Source organism: Kryptolebias marmoratus, linkage group LG20 (assembly GCF_001649575.2).
Source record: "Kryptolebias marmoratus isolate JLee-2015 linkage group LG20, ASM164957v2, whole genome shotgun sequence".
Lineage (NCBI taxonomy): Eukaryota > Metazoa > Chordata > Actinopteri > Cyprinodontiformes > Rivulidae > Kryptolebias > Kryptolebias marmoratus.
Genome location: NC_051449.1, coordinates 14,464,461 through 14,484,266, shown reverse-complemented (window position 1 = coordinate 14,484,266; position 19,806 = coordinate 14,464,461). Strand labels below are relative to the sequence as shown.

General features: G+C 40.6%; 1 protein-coding gene across 2 annotated transcripts in view; it reads right to left on the bottom strand.

The window, feature by feature from the left end:
• Positions 1-3,304: 3,304 nt before the first annotated feature.
• epha4b (eph receptor A4b) overlaps positions 3,305-19,806 on the bottom strand; it is a 103,503-nt gene continuing 87,001 nt past the window's right edge. The window contains exons 14-19 of one of the 2 annotated variants that reach the window (XM_017422251.2): positions 19,021-19,082; positions 15,513-15,722; positions 9,952-10,101; positions 9,581-9,774; positions 8,473-8,613; positions 3,305-7,488 (exon numbers count right to left, since the gene is read on the bottom strand). In XM_017422251.2, coding sequence (XP_017277740.1) covers positions 7,389-7,488; positions 8,473-8,613; positions 9,581-9,774; positions 9,952-10,101; positions 15,513-15,722; positions 19,021-19,082 — 857 coding nt within the window. In that variant the 3' untranslated portion in view covers positions 3,305-7,388. The remainder of the gene's footprint in view (positions 7,489-8,472; positions 8,614-9,580; positions 9,775-9,951; positions 10,102-15,512; positions 15,723-19,020; positions 19,083-19,806) is intronic. The other variant, XM_017422252.2, reaches the window with a different exon arrangement.

Sequence of the window (19,806 nt, the reverse complement as noted above, 5' to 3'; positions counted from 1 at the left end):
TTAGCAGATGTTTTAACTTGAATGTTTGCACACCTCTGTACTGATTTGGATTGTATCAAGCCTCTCTACTCTCTCAGTGAGCCATTAAATCAACACAAGCTCGTCACTTTTTCACTGTGCTCACTTTATCCGCTTTGATCGCTGCCTTTGAGCTGTACTGATGCAACAAACCCAACCTATCTGGTCTCAATTTGACTCTTAAACAAACACCGGGAACTGCCTTCACACACAATCAGACCCATGTGTGTTATCTCTGTCGTCATTTGACCGTTCCTCTCCCCTGTCGGTATTCTCTGTTCTAACAAAATTTGCACGGATCAAATCTCAGCCCTGTCAGCATCTATTTTCCCGCTCCGCTGTATCCACAGGAGTGCACACAGAGACTGCGATTCAGGCGTACACCCAGGGTGGCGTCTCGTCCCTGTGGCTGATGAGAGCAGGCATGATGGGAGTGAAGCATGCAATGTGATTTATAGAGCTGGGCTCACTTTTCAAATTCAATCAGGAACTTTGATTACTGATGAAAATTTGAAACAGGAAATCGCTTTGATAGCAAATGAAAACCTCATGAGACACAAGAGCACTGGTGTGTGCGCGGAGGGGCCAACGCGGAGCCTGTCTGAACTCGGCCATATTTGATTAGAGGGAACACACGAGATGCAATCAAAATCGACAAAAGCAGGAACTCCAGAAAATTCAGCCAATAGCTGATGAAATCTGTCCTCTGGTGCAGATTTTATCTGCTGCTCTCATGTTGCCTTCCTTATTGATACCTGCGTGGCTGACTCCCACGAACAAACACACAGATGGAACATTCACAACCAAACATCCATACAGAGGTCATGGATGATCTATGGGTGCTTGGTCTCTTGTGTTATTATAATGACTGCACATGAGGGGACACTCAAAAACACACCTGACAGCATGACAGAGGGGCCCAATTACCTTTCCCCGAAGAAAGTGTGTGTGTGTTTGTGTCACAGAAAAAGAGCTGAGCAGAGGAACAGAGAAGAAAAGTGAAGATAGAAAGGCGGAGACACAGTGCTTGTGCATGTATGTGATACAAACATGACAGGCTCATCAGTCATCAATGGCCTTTTAAAGTGTTCTCCATGGGGACATCTGACCTTTTCACATGATGTCAATAAGAGCTGCATGATGAATCAATCGCCTAAGCCTATGGCTCCTGGTAGCCTCTGTTATCCTAAGTAAATACGTGAGATGACATTCCGCCTGTTGAGACACCCGCAGACAAAAGCCCAAAGTTATGGATTGGCTTTTAATGGAGAAAGGGAATCCAGTGGCGAACAGCAGCGAGACAGAAAGAGGCAGTCAACCTCCTAGAGGGGCCTGCATGTAGAGAAAACTTTCCGATTGGACGGGATGAATAGATGGATGGAAGTGTGAGAAAGTACAAAGCTAGGAGAGGGGAATAAAGCAAGCAGAAGGAGATAATGGGGTAGTCAAGGTCAAAGGCGTCTCTGCAACCTTTCCGTCTGTCTGCACAGGATGGATAGGAACGGGGAGAAAAAAAATGGGGCGCACGAGGCCAGGAGAAAGATTAAGGGGAGAGCAGTGGGAGGAGGTAGATACTGAGGAAATGGAGAACAGGCCCTGAATTTTTTGGATGTCAGGCTGTGTGTATGTGTGGGGGGGTGTGGAGCCAGGGAGTGAGCGATAGGAGAATATGAAGCCTAATATGATGGACTAAATGAGGTGTAATGGCAGTAACATAGAGTGACAGCAACTGGGCCAGTGCATTAAGGGGTTAACCAAGGGCAGGAGTCGATGACCTCCTTCCTCCCATGAGACAGAATTATCTGTCAGTATGAAAAACACACACTACACACACTACACACTCACTGATAATGAAGATGTGTCTGCCAGACTGTTGGATTTAACTGTTTAAAATGTTATTATGACAGTTTCACCACTGCTATCACCATTAAGACGGAGCTGGGGACAAATGAGACTATAGTTCTGCCTGCTGAGACAGGTTCTCGGGGGTTTCAGGTGTGTTGATTTAATCAGCGTTTTTATTCACGGTTCTACACAATTCTCCAAAATAGCAAAGCAGAAAGTTCTATTTTAAGTTTTGGTAAACTGAAGTATGTTTACAAAGTTCATTTTTTTAGGTGTTCTCCTGTAGGAGACTCTCACAGACGTCTTCACAGAGACATTCAGGTTGGATGGGGAGTATCACTGCAAAGCCATTTTAAGACTTCCAGGAGGTGCTTCTTTTCTTGTTTCACATGCAGACTCTGGCTCTACCGAATAATTTTTTCCCTCCAAAACATCTTGTGTGTTTCAGGTATGCTTCAGGTTAGTATGGGCTTAAAATTTGAATTTGAACACCTGTGTCTTGTTCAGAACAACATCTGCCCAGAATATTTCCATCACCTCTAATACTATAGGGATGGTAATAATAGTTAGTACCGTGCCAGCAGTGACTTCAGTCATAGAGCACAAAAGAAGGAGAAAGAGACAAAAGTCTTTGTCCAGGATTTCTGCCTTTCACAATAATCTGTTGGTCAGACAGGAAATCAACAAACCAGTTATCACTAAGATTAAGATTGTCTGTCAAGTTGGAAGAACCAGAAAAACGACCAACCAAAGGTTTATCTTTCCCCAGACAAGTCTTTAAGGGAGAGTCACCAGACTGAAGACATTTAAGGGACATGGCAGCCTGCAGGAAGACCACCAACTAATACCTGGAGGACTCAAAGACCACAAGAAACCAAATCCTCAGATCTGATAAACCAAAGATTGAACTATCTGACTACAATCTTCAGGTTCAGCAAAGGCTTCACTATTATTAGTGTTTGACAGAACATCACTTCAAAAATGACTAGACTATCCCTTGAATACTTTTGGTTTTTACTCTAATTAAGAATATAGAACTTTTCCATTTCTTTTAATATTTTAACAACACACTCTAACCACTTGTTTGTGTGAAATCTTTGTGAATAACTGTTTATGCACATTGAACGAAAAATGAAATTAACTTTTTCTATCATAACATTTACCTAATAGGATCTATTTTAGTCTAAAACATAACAAGATGCTAGTATATTAAATTAATCCAACACTAAATCCCTGAATTTTTCAGGTATTCGCTGACAGCAACAAATGATCCAAGATTTGTTAAATCACCTTAATGTGAAGCGTTTCAAATTTTATAACATTCTATTGTTCAAGTGGGTGTACGCTACGTTGAAGGCTGTTTTGAGTGTTTTACAAAGTGGGGCACAAGGATACAAATGCAAAAAAATGTGTGAAAGAAAGAGACACTGCAGGCTTTAGGTGAGAAATTAGAAATATTAGCATATTTATTACAGCAACATGAAAGACATCAGAATGTCTACACCCTTTACAACAAGCAACGCAGAGGAAATTGGCATGGGAGCTAATAATCCTTATTGGTGGCCAAGAAAAGTAAAAAAGGAAGGAGAATAAACAGAGATGGTGAGCTGAAAAGATCAAATGAGAACCTAATGAACGTCAACAAAACAAACCTGCAAGAAAATGGAAACAAATATGGCATTTAAGATCAAGCAAACCAGCCAACACATTTAACCTCACCAAGGTGTGCATGACAGATTTAAGATAAAAAAAAAACAAATAAAAAGTGGGGGCAAAACATAACTTTTTAAAATTAGAGGGTTGATTAAGCCTGAAAAAAGAGAACATTGTAATTATTCACTATTATTCTCCAAGCAGAATGCAAAGATGAAGTTACAGTTTTCCACTTTAAAAGGATTATGCAACAGCAACAATAACAACAAAAAAAAATTGTCTGCCGATTACACTGGTGAAATGCAAAAAGACAACAATAGTCATTTTTCCATCAACCTTTTGAGGTCATCAGCTTGAAGTTGTGTAATAATATGTTTGAGCAAAATGTATTTTCTTTGTTCAAATGAATCAAAGTGGTGCTGCTGTGGAGGGCCTCTGGGATGTTTGACAAAGGGTGCTGATGTGAGGTCACCTTAATTATGGAGATAAATACTACCTGTATATACACTTTTCTCTACTATCTCTTTTATATGACAACAGAAAGAACAATAACTCGATAAATAAGGCATCTAAAAGGCCAGCGGGCAACGAAAGTCCGCTAGAGAAAAATTATAGAGTTAGCAAGAGTAGAATGAACAGTTTCAGTCACTCCCAGCTTGTATTTTTGTACTTTTAACTGTGGTTAATAATGTGAAGTAGTGGTGAAAGTGTTTTTGGCAAGGAAGTAGTCATTAGATTTTTTTTTTTTTTTAGAAGTTTTGACGTGAAACATATTTTCATTGCCTTTACATTACCAATTCTAAAACAATTAAGCAGAAAAAACACAAGTAAACCCCCCTTTTTTTATTAAAAAATGCTCATCCAACTTATCTTCATGGTTCTGCTTGGTCTGTTTCAGTGCTGCCTCTCAGTTTTTGTAGCTACCAGTGGCAAATTAGCATTTTAAGACTTAATTTCATATTGAGATAGACTAAAGTACACTTTTATTTAAACTGTTAAAATGACAATTAAGACAGTTAGATTTTTAAAAATTATTATTATTATTAGCTTAAATAACTGGATAAAAATGTGATTTGTTTTGTTTCCAAAAACCCTTTTTATAATTGGAACAAAGTTGCTAATGTTTCCAAATCTTAAAAAGCAACTTTTACAATACTTCTTCATGATCTGAAGTGGAATATTTTCAGGCCCTTTGTGACCAGATATCCTCTAGCTAAGATAATGACTACCCAAACGTTACATTTGTGATATCAAAAGAAATTTTGTCTAAAGATTTTTCTTATTTGACTTTTCTTTTTTCTACTTTCCTTTTTCCAAACAAGTATTTTAACCCTGTGTTGTATGTGGAAATGGGGCTGAAACTGTAAGTAATAACAGTCAAAGATGGATATGTGAGTAAAGCATGCTAATCAATAAGTCCATTCTACTCATTCTAACGCTATCATAGAAACTGCAGTCACTGTCACCTATCTATCCAAGCTGAAGCTTTGCGCCGTGCTACATTCCTTTGTTCAGACTGATGAATCGCCTTCATTCACCTTTCACCTGTATGACCCTCCCTGAACATGAACTTCAGAAATCTCTTTATCACAATAAATGCACATCATAGTCATCATCATAGTTATCAATACAAACATTCTGACATTGGAAATCAACACTGTACATATTTTACACTATAATACAATGATATTTACTGTACTTTATGCCACTGTTGGTCCTATAGATCACCACATGTATTAAAACTGGGATTTAGATGACACTAAAAGCAGATTTAGTGCCCTTAATACAGTGTTCACAAAGAGGGTTCCTTTATATCTAACTGTGTATTTATTATGATCAGCAGCGGTCACCTTTTGAATAAGAAAATCAACAAACACATTTGCTTATTCTTGTAAACATTCCTTTGAAAATATATATCAGGGGTAATGGTTTTTGAATGAGCAATAAGAAAAATAAGTTGCTAAATGTAGTATCTGGGTTGCAATTGCTGGAGACTAGATGACGTCTCAAAATTTTAAAAAATCACTAGAAAACCGGTGAATTTTCTGTTGCAGTTTTATAGAAGTCTGAGTGTTTGCGACCAGAAAACCTTGTGGCCGTGTTTTTCACAGCAAGTTTTTGAAAATCACGGCTTAATATCATATGCACTGCTTGCAAAATAAGAAAATAGGCCATGCACATTATTTTAGTGCCCACAACTGCCAATGTCATACCTGTACCCAGGCAGCTGCCTCCATATTTATGATTTAATCTTCTGGGGTATACTTTTGACACGAATGTAAGCAGATTTTAACCAGTTTTTCAATAATTATTAGCATTCATCCATGTGTTATTTAGATCCGGATGTTTGCCTCGGATGTTTTCTGACAGAGGAGAGCTCCCCTGAGAACGTTTCCAGGCACTTTGGAGACTCCCTTGCGAATGTCATTCACCAAGTCTCCAACAGTCACAGCCCAGTGAGATACTATCATAAATGATAACCAGAAAGTCAGACAGTACTCCATAGACAAATACATTTTTTAAGTAAAATTTACCCTCTGGTACATCTGAAGATATTTCTACAGATCTCTACAGATATTTCATCTTGGTGAAAAAGGGGCCATTCCAATTCTTCTTTCTTATCATGCAGACATTGTAGAAAACACACACCAAAAAGAAAAAAAACTTACAGGAACTTCCCTTGTGTAACCAACCAACCATGGAGACTGATAAAGAAAAAGTGCAGTTAGATTGATGGCATATTACCTAGATGAACTTTTCAAGATTACTGTACATGGCACAACCCTGGGAAAACAAGGTATATGTTTAACAGTGTCAGTGCTTATAACTTTTGATTCAGCTTTGCTCTACATGAATACTATTTCTTAACACACCTGAAACACAGGAAGGCTAATTCTGAGCTGACCTAATACTTACAAGATCATGGTGTAAAATGTTACCTCTACAGTACCACTTTGTTTGAATAAACCAATGGAAGAGTAACATTTATTTGTTTCTGTGTTTTTGCTGCAATCATTGTAAATCAAAGCAAATACTCAAACAAACACCTGGCTGAGTTGCTATGGAAGTGTATCTGAGAGCAGTCTGTAAGGAAGCCCTTGTCCTGGCCAAAAACACATATCCAACACAAGCTAGCAAAATCTACATGCATCTCCATCTCTACAGGTCCAGTTTCTTATTTCCCCCTCTCCTCACACATTCAAGTCGTTCACAATCTTGGCTCATTCATTGGCTTTCTGGGAGCAGATAGCAATGGAAGAAGCCATATCTACAGGGTAATAATTTCCTGTTAAGGTTGAGCAATATAATCTTCACCACCAATACAAACGTTAGGTCCATCTCTATGGTTGCGGGATACACTGCCCATATAAACATTTATCTACACATATACATATCTTATGACCCTTTTTAAATCCTTCATTGTGAGAACGCAAAACAAACAAAACAATGGTAAAACCTGACTGTACACCTCACAAACAGTGATGATCATTATATTCTAATTTTTTTTTGCCATTTCTTATGTTAGAAGTTTTTTTTCTTCCTTTTTTTGTTAAGTTGACATGTTGTGAAATGGTCTGGGATGCACTATATGTGGTCTTGTTGTTGGAAACGTGTCTCTCTGCTGCTCCATTACAGTGACAGTGTTGCTGGGACTCTGAGTGCTAAAGCCGGGAGTGCCCATCGACGATGCAGAAAGGGGGAGTATGGGAAGGTGAAAGAGTCAAGCGTCAATGTTGTCTCCATTTTAGTGTGTCTCAAAATCAATGGAGACCCTAGCACAAAGTATCCATTACAACTCCATTTCAGTGGGGAGACTCTTCACAGGAGCATCCAGTTCGACTCTGTCTCACCGTGTGTCTTTGTGGAAACTGTTATACATGGACATGCGTCCCCTGGGCTTGCAGGCTCTGCACACTGGATAAAATCTTCTTCTGGTGGCCAGCCAGAGTCACTCCCATCTTAGTCAATTCACTAGGCAGAAAAGAGGACAAAAGATACAAATTTACAATACGCTTTTTAGTAAAAACATTTTAAAGACTGTTTATAGACCGTTCACATTAGGGATGCACGAATACCAGTTTCAGTTTAATACCATGTGTGTGTGCTCGTACTCATAAGAGTGTTCCAGTACCACAGTACCCATTTCCACTTTACTGCAATGTGAAGTTCACCTCTCAGCTCCACATGGAGGGAGTTTTTATTTTCAGTCAGCTGGCCTGATCCGGACTCTTTACCAGTTGGTGGCGGTAATGCACCATAACATTATTGCCAGTAAACAACAGCAGAAGAAGAAGAGTATGAAGCCACGTGGAAAGATTTCAAAGTGAACAATGGTGACAAGAATAAAGCAGTCTGTAAATTATGTTTACAGTTGGTTTTTTAGATAAAATATCTAAAAAACGAACATGACACCAAGTTCAAAGAGTTTCCTAACAGCAGCAGGAAGTGGATACAGTCTCTTGAGCAGAAGAGGACTCTGGGAATTTACAAATCTCAACAAGAGCATTCCGAACAATTTCACCTCTCTCCAATGGGCACTCTTGAAAAAGACTTCTGCTGTCCTGGCAAATGACATTTATTGGTACTCAAATTGATGCTTGGTATTGGCAAGTGCTCAAATATAAGTACTTGTATTCAGTTTGAAAAAAATGGGGTATTGGTGCATCTTTAGTTCACATAGATAAAAGTTGTGTGAACCTCAGTCTTTTTATTGTCTGCTGATGTACTGAAAAAAAGCACCCCTGCTCTGAAAGTAAACCCCATCACTGGAAGTGTACCCTTGTCAAGAGAAGTACTCTGACAAAGGGGTGTGGTATCGCCTGCTTTTAATCAGATTAGTATCCTCAAGTGTAGTCAGTTCTGATTATTTAAAAAAAAAAGTCTGACATTGTCTAATGGATTGGCCGACCGATCAATCCACCTGTAGACTGTTAATGTTAAGAGACAGGACTGTACCTGACACTGATGTAGAGGATAGAGTCCAAGCTGACATATCCAGCACTGGAAAAGTTCTCCTTGTACTGACCCATCTTGATGGTTTCCAACCAATCATCCACCGTGTTCACACTGAACTCTGGAGTGGGCGGGTCCTCCCTGCTGAGGTGTAAAGCAAACATATAACTCAAAGCTTTGGCCTAAACAGCGGCTAAACAACTTTTTCTTACTGTTGCTTTGGTACATATTTCTCCTCAGAGCAAATTCTAAACATAACAACTGACTTTGAACAAAATTGCTGAAATTCTATACAAAAAAGCCTTACATTCAAAGCTAAATGAAACCATAAAAAAACACACTTCAAACTCTGACCATTAGTTAATAAGACTGATTTATGACTCTTTATTCATTGCCTATCTCTCAGCACCAGTAAATAATAATTACAAGTGAATAATAATGTACTTGTAGAGCCTTTTAATTGTTTGCTTTCATCTTTTAATTTTAAATGTTTAATAGATTACATACAACCTAGAAACTGGCATCCTTTCCATGGTGAAGTGTACGCATTAATTTGTGTGATACTACAGACTTAATAATGAGATCTTTGTGTAAGGCTTCTTTCTGGTTATATGGTTAATTTTGTTTACTCTCAGGGGATTTACCAGTACTACTTTTGAGCTTCTGCCGCATTCATGCTGGTCCTTGGTTTTTCTTTCTGTTTCGAGTGTTTGTGAAAGTGATTCAAATGTCTGCATGCTGCACTGATTCAGAGCATCAGCTAAGTGCCTGAGGTCCAAAATGTAAATGTAAAAATAATGACATTCTTCAGTGTGCGTGAAAAACAAGCAGGGATTCGGAAAGTCTAAATTGAACAAAGCAATTGAGAACATACCAGCCCCCAACCTTGAATCCATTTTATTTTTCACTTTGAAAACTATTGATTTGTTTGGAACACATCTTGAAAATTTAATTTAAAAATTACTTACAATTTTCATTGGCAGAAAAGTACAGTTTTTAGTGTTGTTTTTGTTTTGTTTTGTTTTTTTACTGTTCTATATGCTCATCCAACTATCTGATGACTACATTAGTGAAATTCACAATTTTTATTGGGTACATTTCTCCAACTGACCACACTGAGCTGTTGGCCAGCTCTCGGAGACTGGCTGGGTTTCTGATGAGCTTGTCCAGAATTGTGACAATTTGTCCAAACTTTGGCCGGTCGCTGCGGCCCTTCTCCCAGCAATCCAACATGAGCTGGTGCAACACCACAGGACAATCCATAGGAGCAGGAAGACGGTAGCCCTCATCTATTGCTTTGATCACCTGCAAAGGAAGGACAAGTAAATATTGATTTTACATCACTTGAGGCAGATTTCCTAAGTAAGAAATGTGTTGAAAATGTCATAAAACCTGGTTCTTTTATTTGGCAAAGGATGCATTAGTGCGCTTTGGTGAATAACACTGCAGCTGACATGTATCGTGTGCATGTTTGGAACTCACATCCTGGTTGGACATCTCCCAGTAAGGTCTCTCTCCGTATGAAATCACCTCCCACATGACAATACCGTAGCTCCACACATCACTGGCTGAGGTGAACTTCCTGTAGGCTATGGCCTCTGGAGCCGTCCATCTAATGGGGATCTTCCCTCCCTGTAAACAGGTCACAAGACAGTCATTTTTACTTACGGATAAAAAATATCACAATAAAGTTGTTAATAGTGGTAATATTTAAGTGCTCCACACTAATATAGTGCCTTTTTTATCTCTCCATTTTACAAAGTTATCATTCACCTATTCACACACACAATACCTTTTACACACTATATATAGGACTTTTTTTTAATCTCACTCATACACTGATAAGCATATTGAGGGTAGTACAGTCCTGCTAAATGATGCTTCGGCACAATGCAGGGGCTGGGGATTTAACCTTTGACCCTCCAATTAGAAGACAACATCCCTACCGCTGGGCCAAGCTGCATTTAAAGACAAGTAATTCGCAGCAATTTGAGTCTTTGTCTGACTAAATTTTGAGGAAAAACTGAAAATATACATTAAGAGGGGACAGTAGAAACATGTACAGGTAAAAAAAAAACATTTATTATAAAAAACAAAAATTCCTCTAGACTGATTTGTGCTTGATGTTGAGTATCACTAGTTTGACTGAAACAAGCTGTCTCAACTAAAACCATGACAGTAAGTACAGTAAGTACAAACCAACAAACTGTAGAATAACGTTAGTGTCTCACCAAAATACCAAGTAAAATATTTCTAGTACCATCAAATACAGTCTGACAAATTCTTCCCGAAAAGTGAGTGATTTTTTAATGATCTGATGATTGGGACAGCAGATGGGCAAAGAGAAACAGGTACAGAGGGAGAGACGGGCAGATAAACACAGGATATTTTATCTCAATGACAAATATTTTTACTTCTATGAATATGAAAAGCACTTTTTTCATATTTAGAGGAGTAAAAACATGTAGCCATTGATTATGTCTTTGAACTAAACTGTGTGTTTGGTTGCTCTGAGTATTTAAAAAACCCATCAGTTTTATTCTAAGAGGCACACTGTTCAGATTGTGTGAAAGGTAAAAGGATTGCAGCCATCAGTTTTTTTTTCCCCGAGCTGCCCGTGCTTTTGTTGTTGACGCAGCCGATCAAAAGGCTTCTATACGGCCTGCTGAACGTATAGTCAGGCACTCGTGGCTTTTCTCTGCCGCTCCAACACGCCCAGACACCGTACCTCTATAGGCTCGCTTCAGCTTTTTAACATGCGGCTGCTGCCTCTGCACCACCTAGCGTTCCCCGTCTCTGCTCAGTGAAAGTCAAATGAAAGACAAAGCTGCCAAGTTACTCAGCACTGTACTTTTGTTTCCACCCCCCACCCCCGCCTCTACTCCATCCTCTTTTTTTCCCCCCTTCTTCTTCTTAACTGCTCTCATTGGATCTGTCTCCTTCCCTCCCTCATTCTCTGTTTTTCCTCTATGGATCTTTCTGCGTCTTCCCCATCTCCGCCTCAGCCTTAGCTGCCACTACCCCCCCTTTCCACTCCTCCTCCCTCCGTCAGCGCCTGCAGCTCCCCATCTAGGTCTGTTGACATCAGTGGGAGTTTGTATGTGATTGCTACAGCGCAGTCAGCGGCTGATCCCCCTCCTCCTAGGGCAATGCTAATGCCATATTAAGAATAACATCCCCAACTTTTCCCATGAATATGAATAGTGCCATCTCCTTGTGGACATCTTTGATGAGTTACTCCGCAGTGGTTTGACTCATTGATGTTTGAGTTTCTTCAGTCTCGCTGAGCGCTGCGAGATGGTGCTGCAGTCACCAGTGACTGATTCGACTGCATAAAAGCAAAAAAAAATGTTGAAAAGACTTGTTTTGTCTGTCTTCATTAGGTGAACAGCTTTGTTCTTATTTTTGTAGCAGACAGTAGAGCCTTTATACAGCACTTTGAGCACAATACAGTGTTAAAGTCTTTTACACGTTTTTGGGCGTTACAGGACTTTCATATTACTTACGCTTTTTAAGACGAACAATAATGTAGTTGTCTGTGTGTGTGTGGGTGTGTGTGGGTGTGTGTGTGTGTGCGTGCGTGCACCCTCTGTGTATGTGTTGTGCTATCCTCTACTCGCGGATGATTCTCACTATTAACAGCCAGTTCCTACAGCTTTCCCTGACTCTGCCATCAGCCAGTTGGGTGCAGACTGCCCTGATGGACGTATAAGTTGCAAACTTCTGCTTCAGTTGACAGATGGAGGTGACATGAAGATTAGAAGGAGTTTAATGTTTCCCCCAGACAAGCTACAGAAACAGCTCCTCTTTATTAGGTGAACTCAAATGGTGCAAATTAAAATGCATTTGTGAACTCTTTCTCATTCTCCCGAATAAGACTGTTTTATACACATAGTTAAAAGTGATAGAACGGCCATTAAATGGATCTATGAGTCTTCAAACACAAAGGAATGTTCTGACCCCTGATCACAGCCCTGATCTGAATGAGAAGCCTTAAATTCCAAGTGTTGTCCTTCAGATAATTTCACGTCACTGTATCAACACTTTGCAAAAACTGAAATCATGGCAAAAGACAGAATGTTTTTTATTATTACAAAAGAAAACAGCTGACCGAACAAACTCCAGAAGTGGAAATTAAAGAACTGATTATTTTGATGGTTTGTTTTTATTTTTATTTATTCTTTCATTGTTTACTGTATTTATTTTGCAAACAGTTCAAAACTCGTGAAGCTGCAAAATAAATACAGTATTCGTCTCCTTGGATGTTTTCTCCTTTAATTGCTGTCATAAATCATTCATGGTCGATGAAAATTGGCCTGTTTTACAAAAACAAATAAAATAAGATAAAAAAAGTCTTCAATGTCAAAGGGAACTCAATGATCTACAGAGTAATACCAATTAAATAAAAATATGTTATATAAAATAAGTGATTGCTTAAATGTCTTCAAAGTGACTGCCCTAATTCAACTCAGAGAAAAGATTTCCACAGATTTCCACAGATTTCCACAGCCCTAAACATCCCCAGGAGTTCTGTTAAAGCCATCACTTGGAGTGCCAGTGGCTCAGGAGGTAGGGGTTCGTCCTCTAACCTGGAGGGTTGCTGGTTCAAGCTCCTTCTCCATCAGTCTCAGCTGTTGTGTCCTTGGGCAAGACACTTCACCTGCCTTGCCTACTGGTTGTGGTCAGAGGGCTCGGTGGCGTCGGTGTGATGGCAGCCTCACTTCTGTCAGCCCGCCCCAGGGCAGCTGTGGCTACATTTTAGCTCACCACCATCAGTGTATGAATGTGTGAATGATCTAGTCCAAGCTTTGGGGTGCTTGGACTAGATCAGTGGTCTCCAATCCTGGTCCTCGAGGGCCACTATCCTGCATGTTTTCCTTGTTTCCCTGCTCCAACACACTTGATTCAGTGGTTAAATGATCTCTTCATGTTCTGCAGAAGCCTGTTAATCACCCATTGATTCAGATCAAGTGTGTTGGAGCAGAGAAACAAGTAAAACATGCAAGATACCAGCCCTGAGGATGCAGAAACTCTCAGTTCTGCTAAGATCGCTTCCCAAGTGCAGAGTAGCATCAAACAGAAGAAAAAGAAAACCCTTCAGCAGGATTATGAGGAACTGAAAGTGGCTCACGTCATCAGCCAGGAAAGGTTTTCGTCCGAACTCCAGCTGGAGAAAGAGAAAACCAAGGCTCTCCAACAACAACTGGATGAAGCAAAGCATTTACATGAAGAGCTGAGCAACAAATATGAAAAGGGCGTTGTTGCACTTTGTCAACAGGCTGCGGCATTTCAACAACAAGCCGCAGAGAACCAGAGTCAGGTTGACGCAGAAAGAACCATCTAAAAGAAACATCCGCCAAGGAGATCCAGCAACTACAAGAGATCTCACAAGAAAAAGAATCAAAATTGCAGAAAGAGCTGGAACAATTGACCACATCTTACAGCCATCTCAAAACCAGACATGAGATGGATGTTCTCGCTCTTAAAGTCATGTCAGAAGTATTTTTACACCAGCTCAGCAAAGACATGCACATTTCTGTCCAGAACAACAAAGAACACCTGGAAAAAAGTAATAACCTCCAGGCAGAGAACAAGACTTTGAACGAGACCATGACCCAGGAGATCTTTAATTTGGAAATGATCTGCTCCAACACACAGAAAAACTTTGAAGCAGAAGTGGACCAACTGACAGCTGAGCTTAAAGATCAGATTGAGATCAACCTTCAGCTCTCCTCTGAACTCAAAGACAGTTGGATTCACCAAACCCTGAGAAACCCCTCCTGGAGACATCTGATGGAGAACTGACTTCTCCAGAGAAAAAGAAGTCTTTCTGGAAGCGAGCATGCCATTTTCTTGGCCTGAAAAAGCCTGGAAGTTGGAAGAAAACAAAAAATGCTTCCATCTAAAACGTTTTCCTGTACGCACCCACACCGGCAAACATTCACAAAACATTTCAAACACAAAACAACACTAACCAGTGAACATTTATCTTTTATTTTTTTTTCTTTTTGTTTAAAATAAAAAGGGCAACACGGTGGAATAGCAGTCATCTCCTTTCCAAACAGAAGGAAGGTATCAGATTAGCATCTCTTTCTGTGAGGACATCAGATATTTTCACCGTGCTGCGTGGGTCTTTCTCCGGGTACTCTGGTTTTCCCCCACATGGTTCAAATTCAAACCAATTGGTCATTCACTGGTTACTTCACTTACATTAATAAATAAGTAAGAAAAAAAAAAAAAAAAATTCACCCTCGAGAATCGCCACCTTATCGCGGTGGGGGTGTTTGCGTGTCCCGGTGGTCCCAGAAGCCTTGATGTTGGGACTGGGTGAGGGGCCAGACTAAGAGTGATTCAGCAACCCTTCAAAAGATTTATTGATTCTCCTTTATGACTCTGTGTGTGTGTGTGTGTGTGCATTTGTCTTTCTGTCCATTAGCAACATATCTGATGAACCACTGGATGGATTTTAATGTAACTCTCAGAAAGTAAGAATTGGATATAAAGTACATGTAGGTCTGATTAACTTTTGGAGTCAGCTCGATTGAGGATGATTGCCACAAATAACTGACTTTAGCAAACACTGAAATGACTATAACTTTTATAATTTTCCAGCTATTGAACTAAAATTTGTGTTGGTTGTAGCTGAGACTGATTCCTATCACATCTTTTGTGCCCTAACAAATTGCATGAGACCTTTGTTTAAAATGATGTTGGCATTAACTGTGGGAGTCCACCCTGTTTTTCTGCTATAAAATATATCATGAACCAATGAACAGATGTTAATGAAACTCTGATAAAGTAATCATTGGATGGACATCAACAACTGAGCGACCTTTGGAGTCAACCCAATTCAACATGGCTGTCACAGGTCATAAAAGTCATTTTAAAGAAACTGAACAAAAATTTAGGGTGGCAGTAGCTGGTAGTCATTCCCAACACGTACTTTGAGGACTAACAGATCACACAAGATTTTTGCTTAGACTTTGGCATGCTAAACTGATTATTTATTTGTGACTGCATTGAGCTGTTCGAGTGGGTCTTACCCTCGTTGTGTAGGCGGCCTCAGGGTCGTCCTCCAGAACTCGACTCAGGCCGAAGTCTGACACCTTACACACCAGGTTGCTGTTGACCAGGATGTTGCGAGCAGCCAGGTCTCTGTGCACGTAGCTCATGTCTGACAGGTACTTCATACCTGAGGCGATGCCACGCAGCATGCCGACCAGCTGGATGACAGTGAACTGGCCATCGTGTTTCTGGAGCAAGGGACGAGACAAAAAAATGTGAATTAATACACAGAGCTGACATCAGGCTGCAACGTGGTGGCACCCTGACAACAGCTTTAGCTGTAATTGAATGTTTAAGCCAGGATTCAAGTTGTAATGGCAGCATTCCACATGTCTCAAGTGTCCCTTAGCTACCCTGTGTATATCTTCCAGCTCCTCTTAACCCTTTGCTTTGACCTCCCGTCTGGAGGGTGGCGAGGCAAAGATGAATTTCTCTTTCCAGGGATCAATGGAGGATCACAACAACAAAGGAATCCTACTTACAGGGGATTGCATTTAACCCAGCAGACAAAACTTTTCTCTTTCACACTGACTGTGTGCTCACGCAGAGCTCCCAGGATTTCAGATTTGAGCTGTCTTTGGCAGAGAGCGCAGCCTGTTGATCGATGACGGTCCAGCTCACCTTCTTCTGCCAATTATTTCTGCCCTGGGCCACCAGTCCCCGTTAAAGAGCCGTTCATGTTATCAGTCACCCTCTCCCCTTTATATCATTTCTCCTTCCTCTGTGTCTTTATAATCTCCATCCATCTCTGTCCCTCCTCAGTCTCTGTCTCAGGGAGAGACAGAACTCTGTAATACTTAGATTCAGTCTTAATCTATCTATCTTCTTTCATCTTCCTGCATCTGCGCGCCCTTCCCCTCCTTTCTTCTGTCTTTTTCTTTCTCTCTCCCTCGACAGCTGTGGAGTAAGTTAATTAGCCGGTGGTTTTGTGAGATGCTGATTGATTGGGCTGTCTAACAAACCTACAGACTTCCTCTATCAATCTGCCCACTGCACTGTATTGCCAGGAAGGAGGGAGGCAGGGTAGGCAGGGGCATGGAGGGAGCCAAAAAAAGAAATTGGCAAATCTTGACATGGGAAACTACAATATAAAAAATGAACACTTCAGGAAATGATGAACAGGCGTGGACATATAAAGGGGAGCAAAACTGTTGTCACTTCAGAGGCAGATCTGTTTAATAAATGGTCATAATTAAAGACACAAACTGTAAAGATTCCACAAATGAGCTGTAAAAACCATAAACATTAGTTTGGTAATTATGCAGAGTCTCTGTGGACACCTTTAAGACCTTCATGGGGTGGAACAAAACCTACATGTTTCTGTGTGATGTGGGTTTCAGAACATCATTCTTTAGTCATATTGAATCTGTCACTTCATTTTCCCTCTGTGTCGCAGATGGGACTGGTGTCTACTTATCAATGGGCCTATCATCACAGCCGTAATGGCTCTGGAGCGCTGCAGTGATTTTACTGGCTGACAAACAAGCCTGAATATGAATCAGGGGGAATGTTGAACACGAGCCACACCAGGACTGAAACCTGCTATTTATACGGCTGCAAGCAAAACCCTCATTTCAAGGCTCCTCAGTTAAATCCACGCAGCTCCTTCAAGGATCACGGCTGAAACATGTTCCAAATTTTGAAACGTGAAACATGTGTTGAGTATCGTGCGTTTATAATTACCATGTGAAACCACCTGTCGCTTTTGACAAATACAGCTATTAATATAGCTCCAGGTTTGTGAGAGAATTGTTAAAAGGAGTAATTATTTTAAATCATCATCCTAATTGATATGACTCAAAATACAACAATTCTGAAATAACTTACTTCTCTTTTCTCTAAGTCAGTTTTACAAAGCAGAACCATGGACTTTCAAGTCATTTCTCTTGTAAAAAACTTAAGCTTTTATTGTTACCTATAACTTTCAGAATCAATCAATTCAACATGGCTACCAACTTATCAGCTAACAGCTAATCAACATTTGCAAGCACAAAAATGATGTAACAGTCAGTTTTATAAATACTGAGCTGAAGCTTTGTGTGGTAGTAGCTGAGTGTCCTCCTCAACACACTCTGAGCGCTAACAGATCTCCCATATCATTTCCAAGTTTTGACCAAAATGAAATCTAACATCATTCCTTCTCATCATAAGATGAGCCTAGTTTAAGGCTGTATTCACACCTGATAGACTTGGTTCAATTGGGGACCAAGATTGCAACATTTGTTAGATTTTCAACTGCTGCAGTTCACATTCACGCTGCACCGAGTCAATCGAGCCAAACACTTTGAGTAATCTATTACACCCCTCGCCTGTGGTGGCGCTGCACCGAGAACTACTGAAGGAAACGACAAGTAAACCTCTGAAGAAGACGCTGAGCACAACTTCCTTCTACTGGGAAAATAAACAAAAATGGAGTGGCGTCAAATTTTAGGGGTTTTAGGATTTCTGTTTTGTCTGTGGTACATGTGGCAAGCAAACATTTTTCAACAAGGAGCTCAGCATGAGTGCCATGAACCATTTCTCCTGTTGGTGGTAGAAACGCATGTTGTATTTACCCAGAAAGCCCTGTGCTGTAGTCCGCTTCCTACTTTTGGAGCGATCTCTGGTCTGCTTACGTTCACATATGCATTCGAACCGCGCCAGAGTTCACTTCAACCGAACTGAGACCGAGGTTTTGAGGCGGACCAGAGTTCGCTTTTTTGGTCCGCATCAAAGTTCGATTGTGCGTTCACCCCTCCCAAACAAGTCGGACTTTCTAGGCAAATGAACTAGAGTTCGATTAAAATGGACTAAACAGGGCTGGTATGAATACACCCAAACCTCCGTCATAAAAAGTAGCAGGTAATATGTATTACCTTCAGGAATGCTTGGCCTTTCATTTATTTATTGGATTTTCTGGATTTCGGAGATTAAAACCAGTTTAAAGAGAGAACTCATTTATTCCAGCATAAATTAATTACTGGAAATGCTACAGCTAGCTGCTGCTGCTGTTTATGCTGGAAAATCAGTAAATACCTCAGTAATGCAAAAGTGATGATGGTGTGAAGTTCTATAAAATAAAGTTTGCTTGACAGGTTATGAAATATTTTAGATTGGAGTTAATTTCAAACAGCAGCAATCCACTGTGGTCTTTACCCCACTCAGACTAGCCATTAGCTTGTCAGGTTGGATCAGAACTAAAATATTTCTCCAAACTGAGGTCCTTCAAAGAGCTATCTACAACAATTAAGGCATTAATTGTTCATGCCCTTTCCAAAGAACCCTTTTTAAAAAGATTTGAACTTTTATTGCCTTAAGCCACATATTATTTTCAACAGGATTTAAAAAAAGAAAAAGTGCCCTTGAGTATTTCTATTCTGGGTAATGACCAGAACAATTTCCAAGTCTTTACAGCCGGGACACCGTTTTCTGTGTGGTCGCCATAAAACATTGCGGCGCTGGCCTTGGAAGGAAATGCAAATCCTGTCTGGCCGAGCCATGACTCACCTTGAGGAAAGTGTCCAGAGATCCATTTTCCATGAACTCCGTTATGATCATCACTGGCTTACCTACAGAGACACAACATACGGCAGCTATTAATGAGGCAAAGTTACAAGGAAGAAACACACAAACTATAAAAAGACGAGGACAGAGAGGAAGCCGAGTCTGCAGCTGTGACCAGCCGCTCTCTCCGTCTCCCTGCTCCTCTCTGGGGGATAACATGGCATGTCGTCATCAGTCACACTGACAGCTTCTAATCAGCCCTCTCCATAAACGCCAGGAGATAATTAGAATAGACCAATCCACCAGAATATGTGTGTGTGTGTGTGTTTGAGGGGGCCTCCTGAGATCCCATGAATACTAATCAGCCTCAAGGGAAGGGGGTTGTGGTTTGATCGCTGTGCACCTGCACCTGAACGAGTGTGTTAGTGTGTGATGAAGGAGAGGCTGACTGACTGACTGACAGGCACGGTGCCCTGTGATCCCCTGCATGGCATCTGGCGGGGCTTACAAATGATTAACAAAGTACCTGCAATCACATGTATACACCCCGACACACACCAAAAAAAAAAACAACCCAGCAGTTGTCCCTGTTTTACAGGGTGCTCCCTTAATACCCCCACCTCTTGCCCCCCTGCAGTCAAGCTTCGCCAATCACAAACAAACACTCAATGTGCAGTTACAAATGATGGTGCCTGTGTGTGTGTGCACGGGTTGTAAATACACAGTCTGTGTCAGTGGTGATGAATAGTTCACATTTCCCAAATCAGACCCCAGTGATGCTGGAAAAAA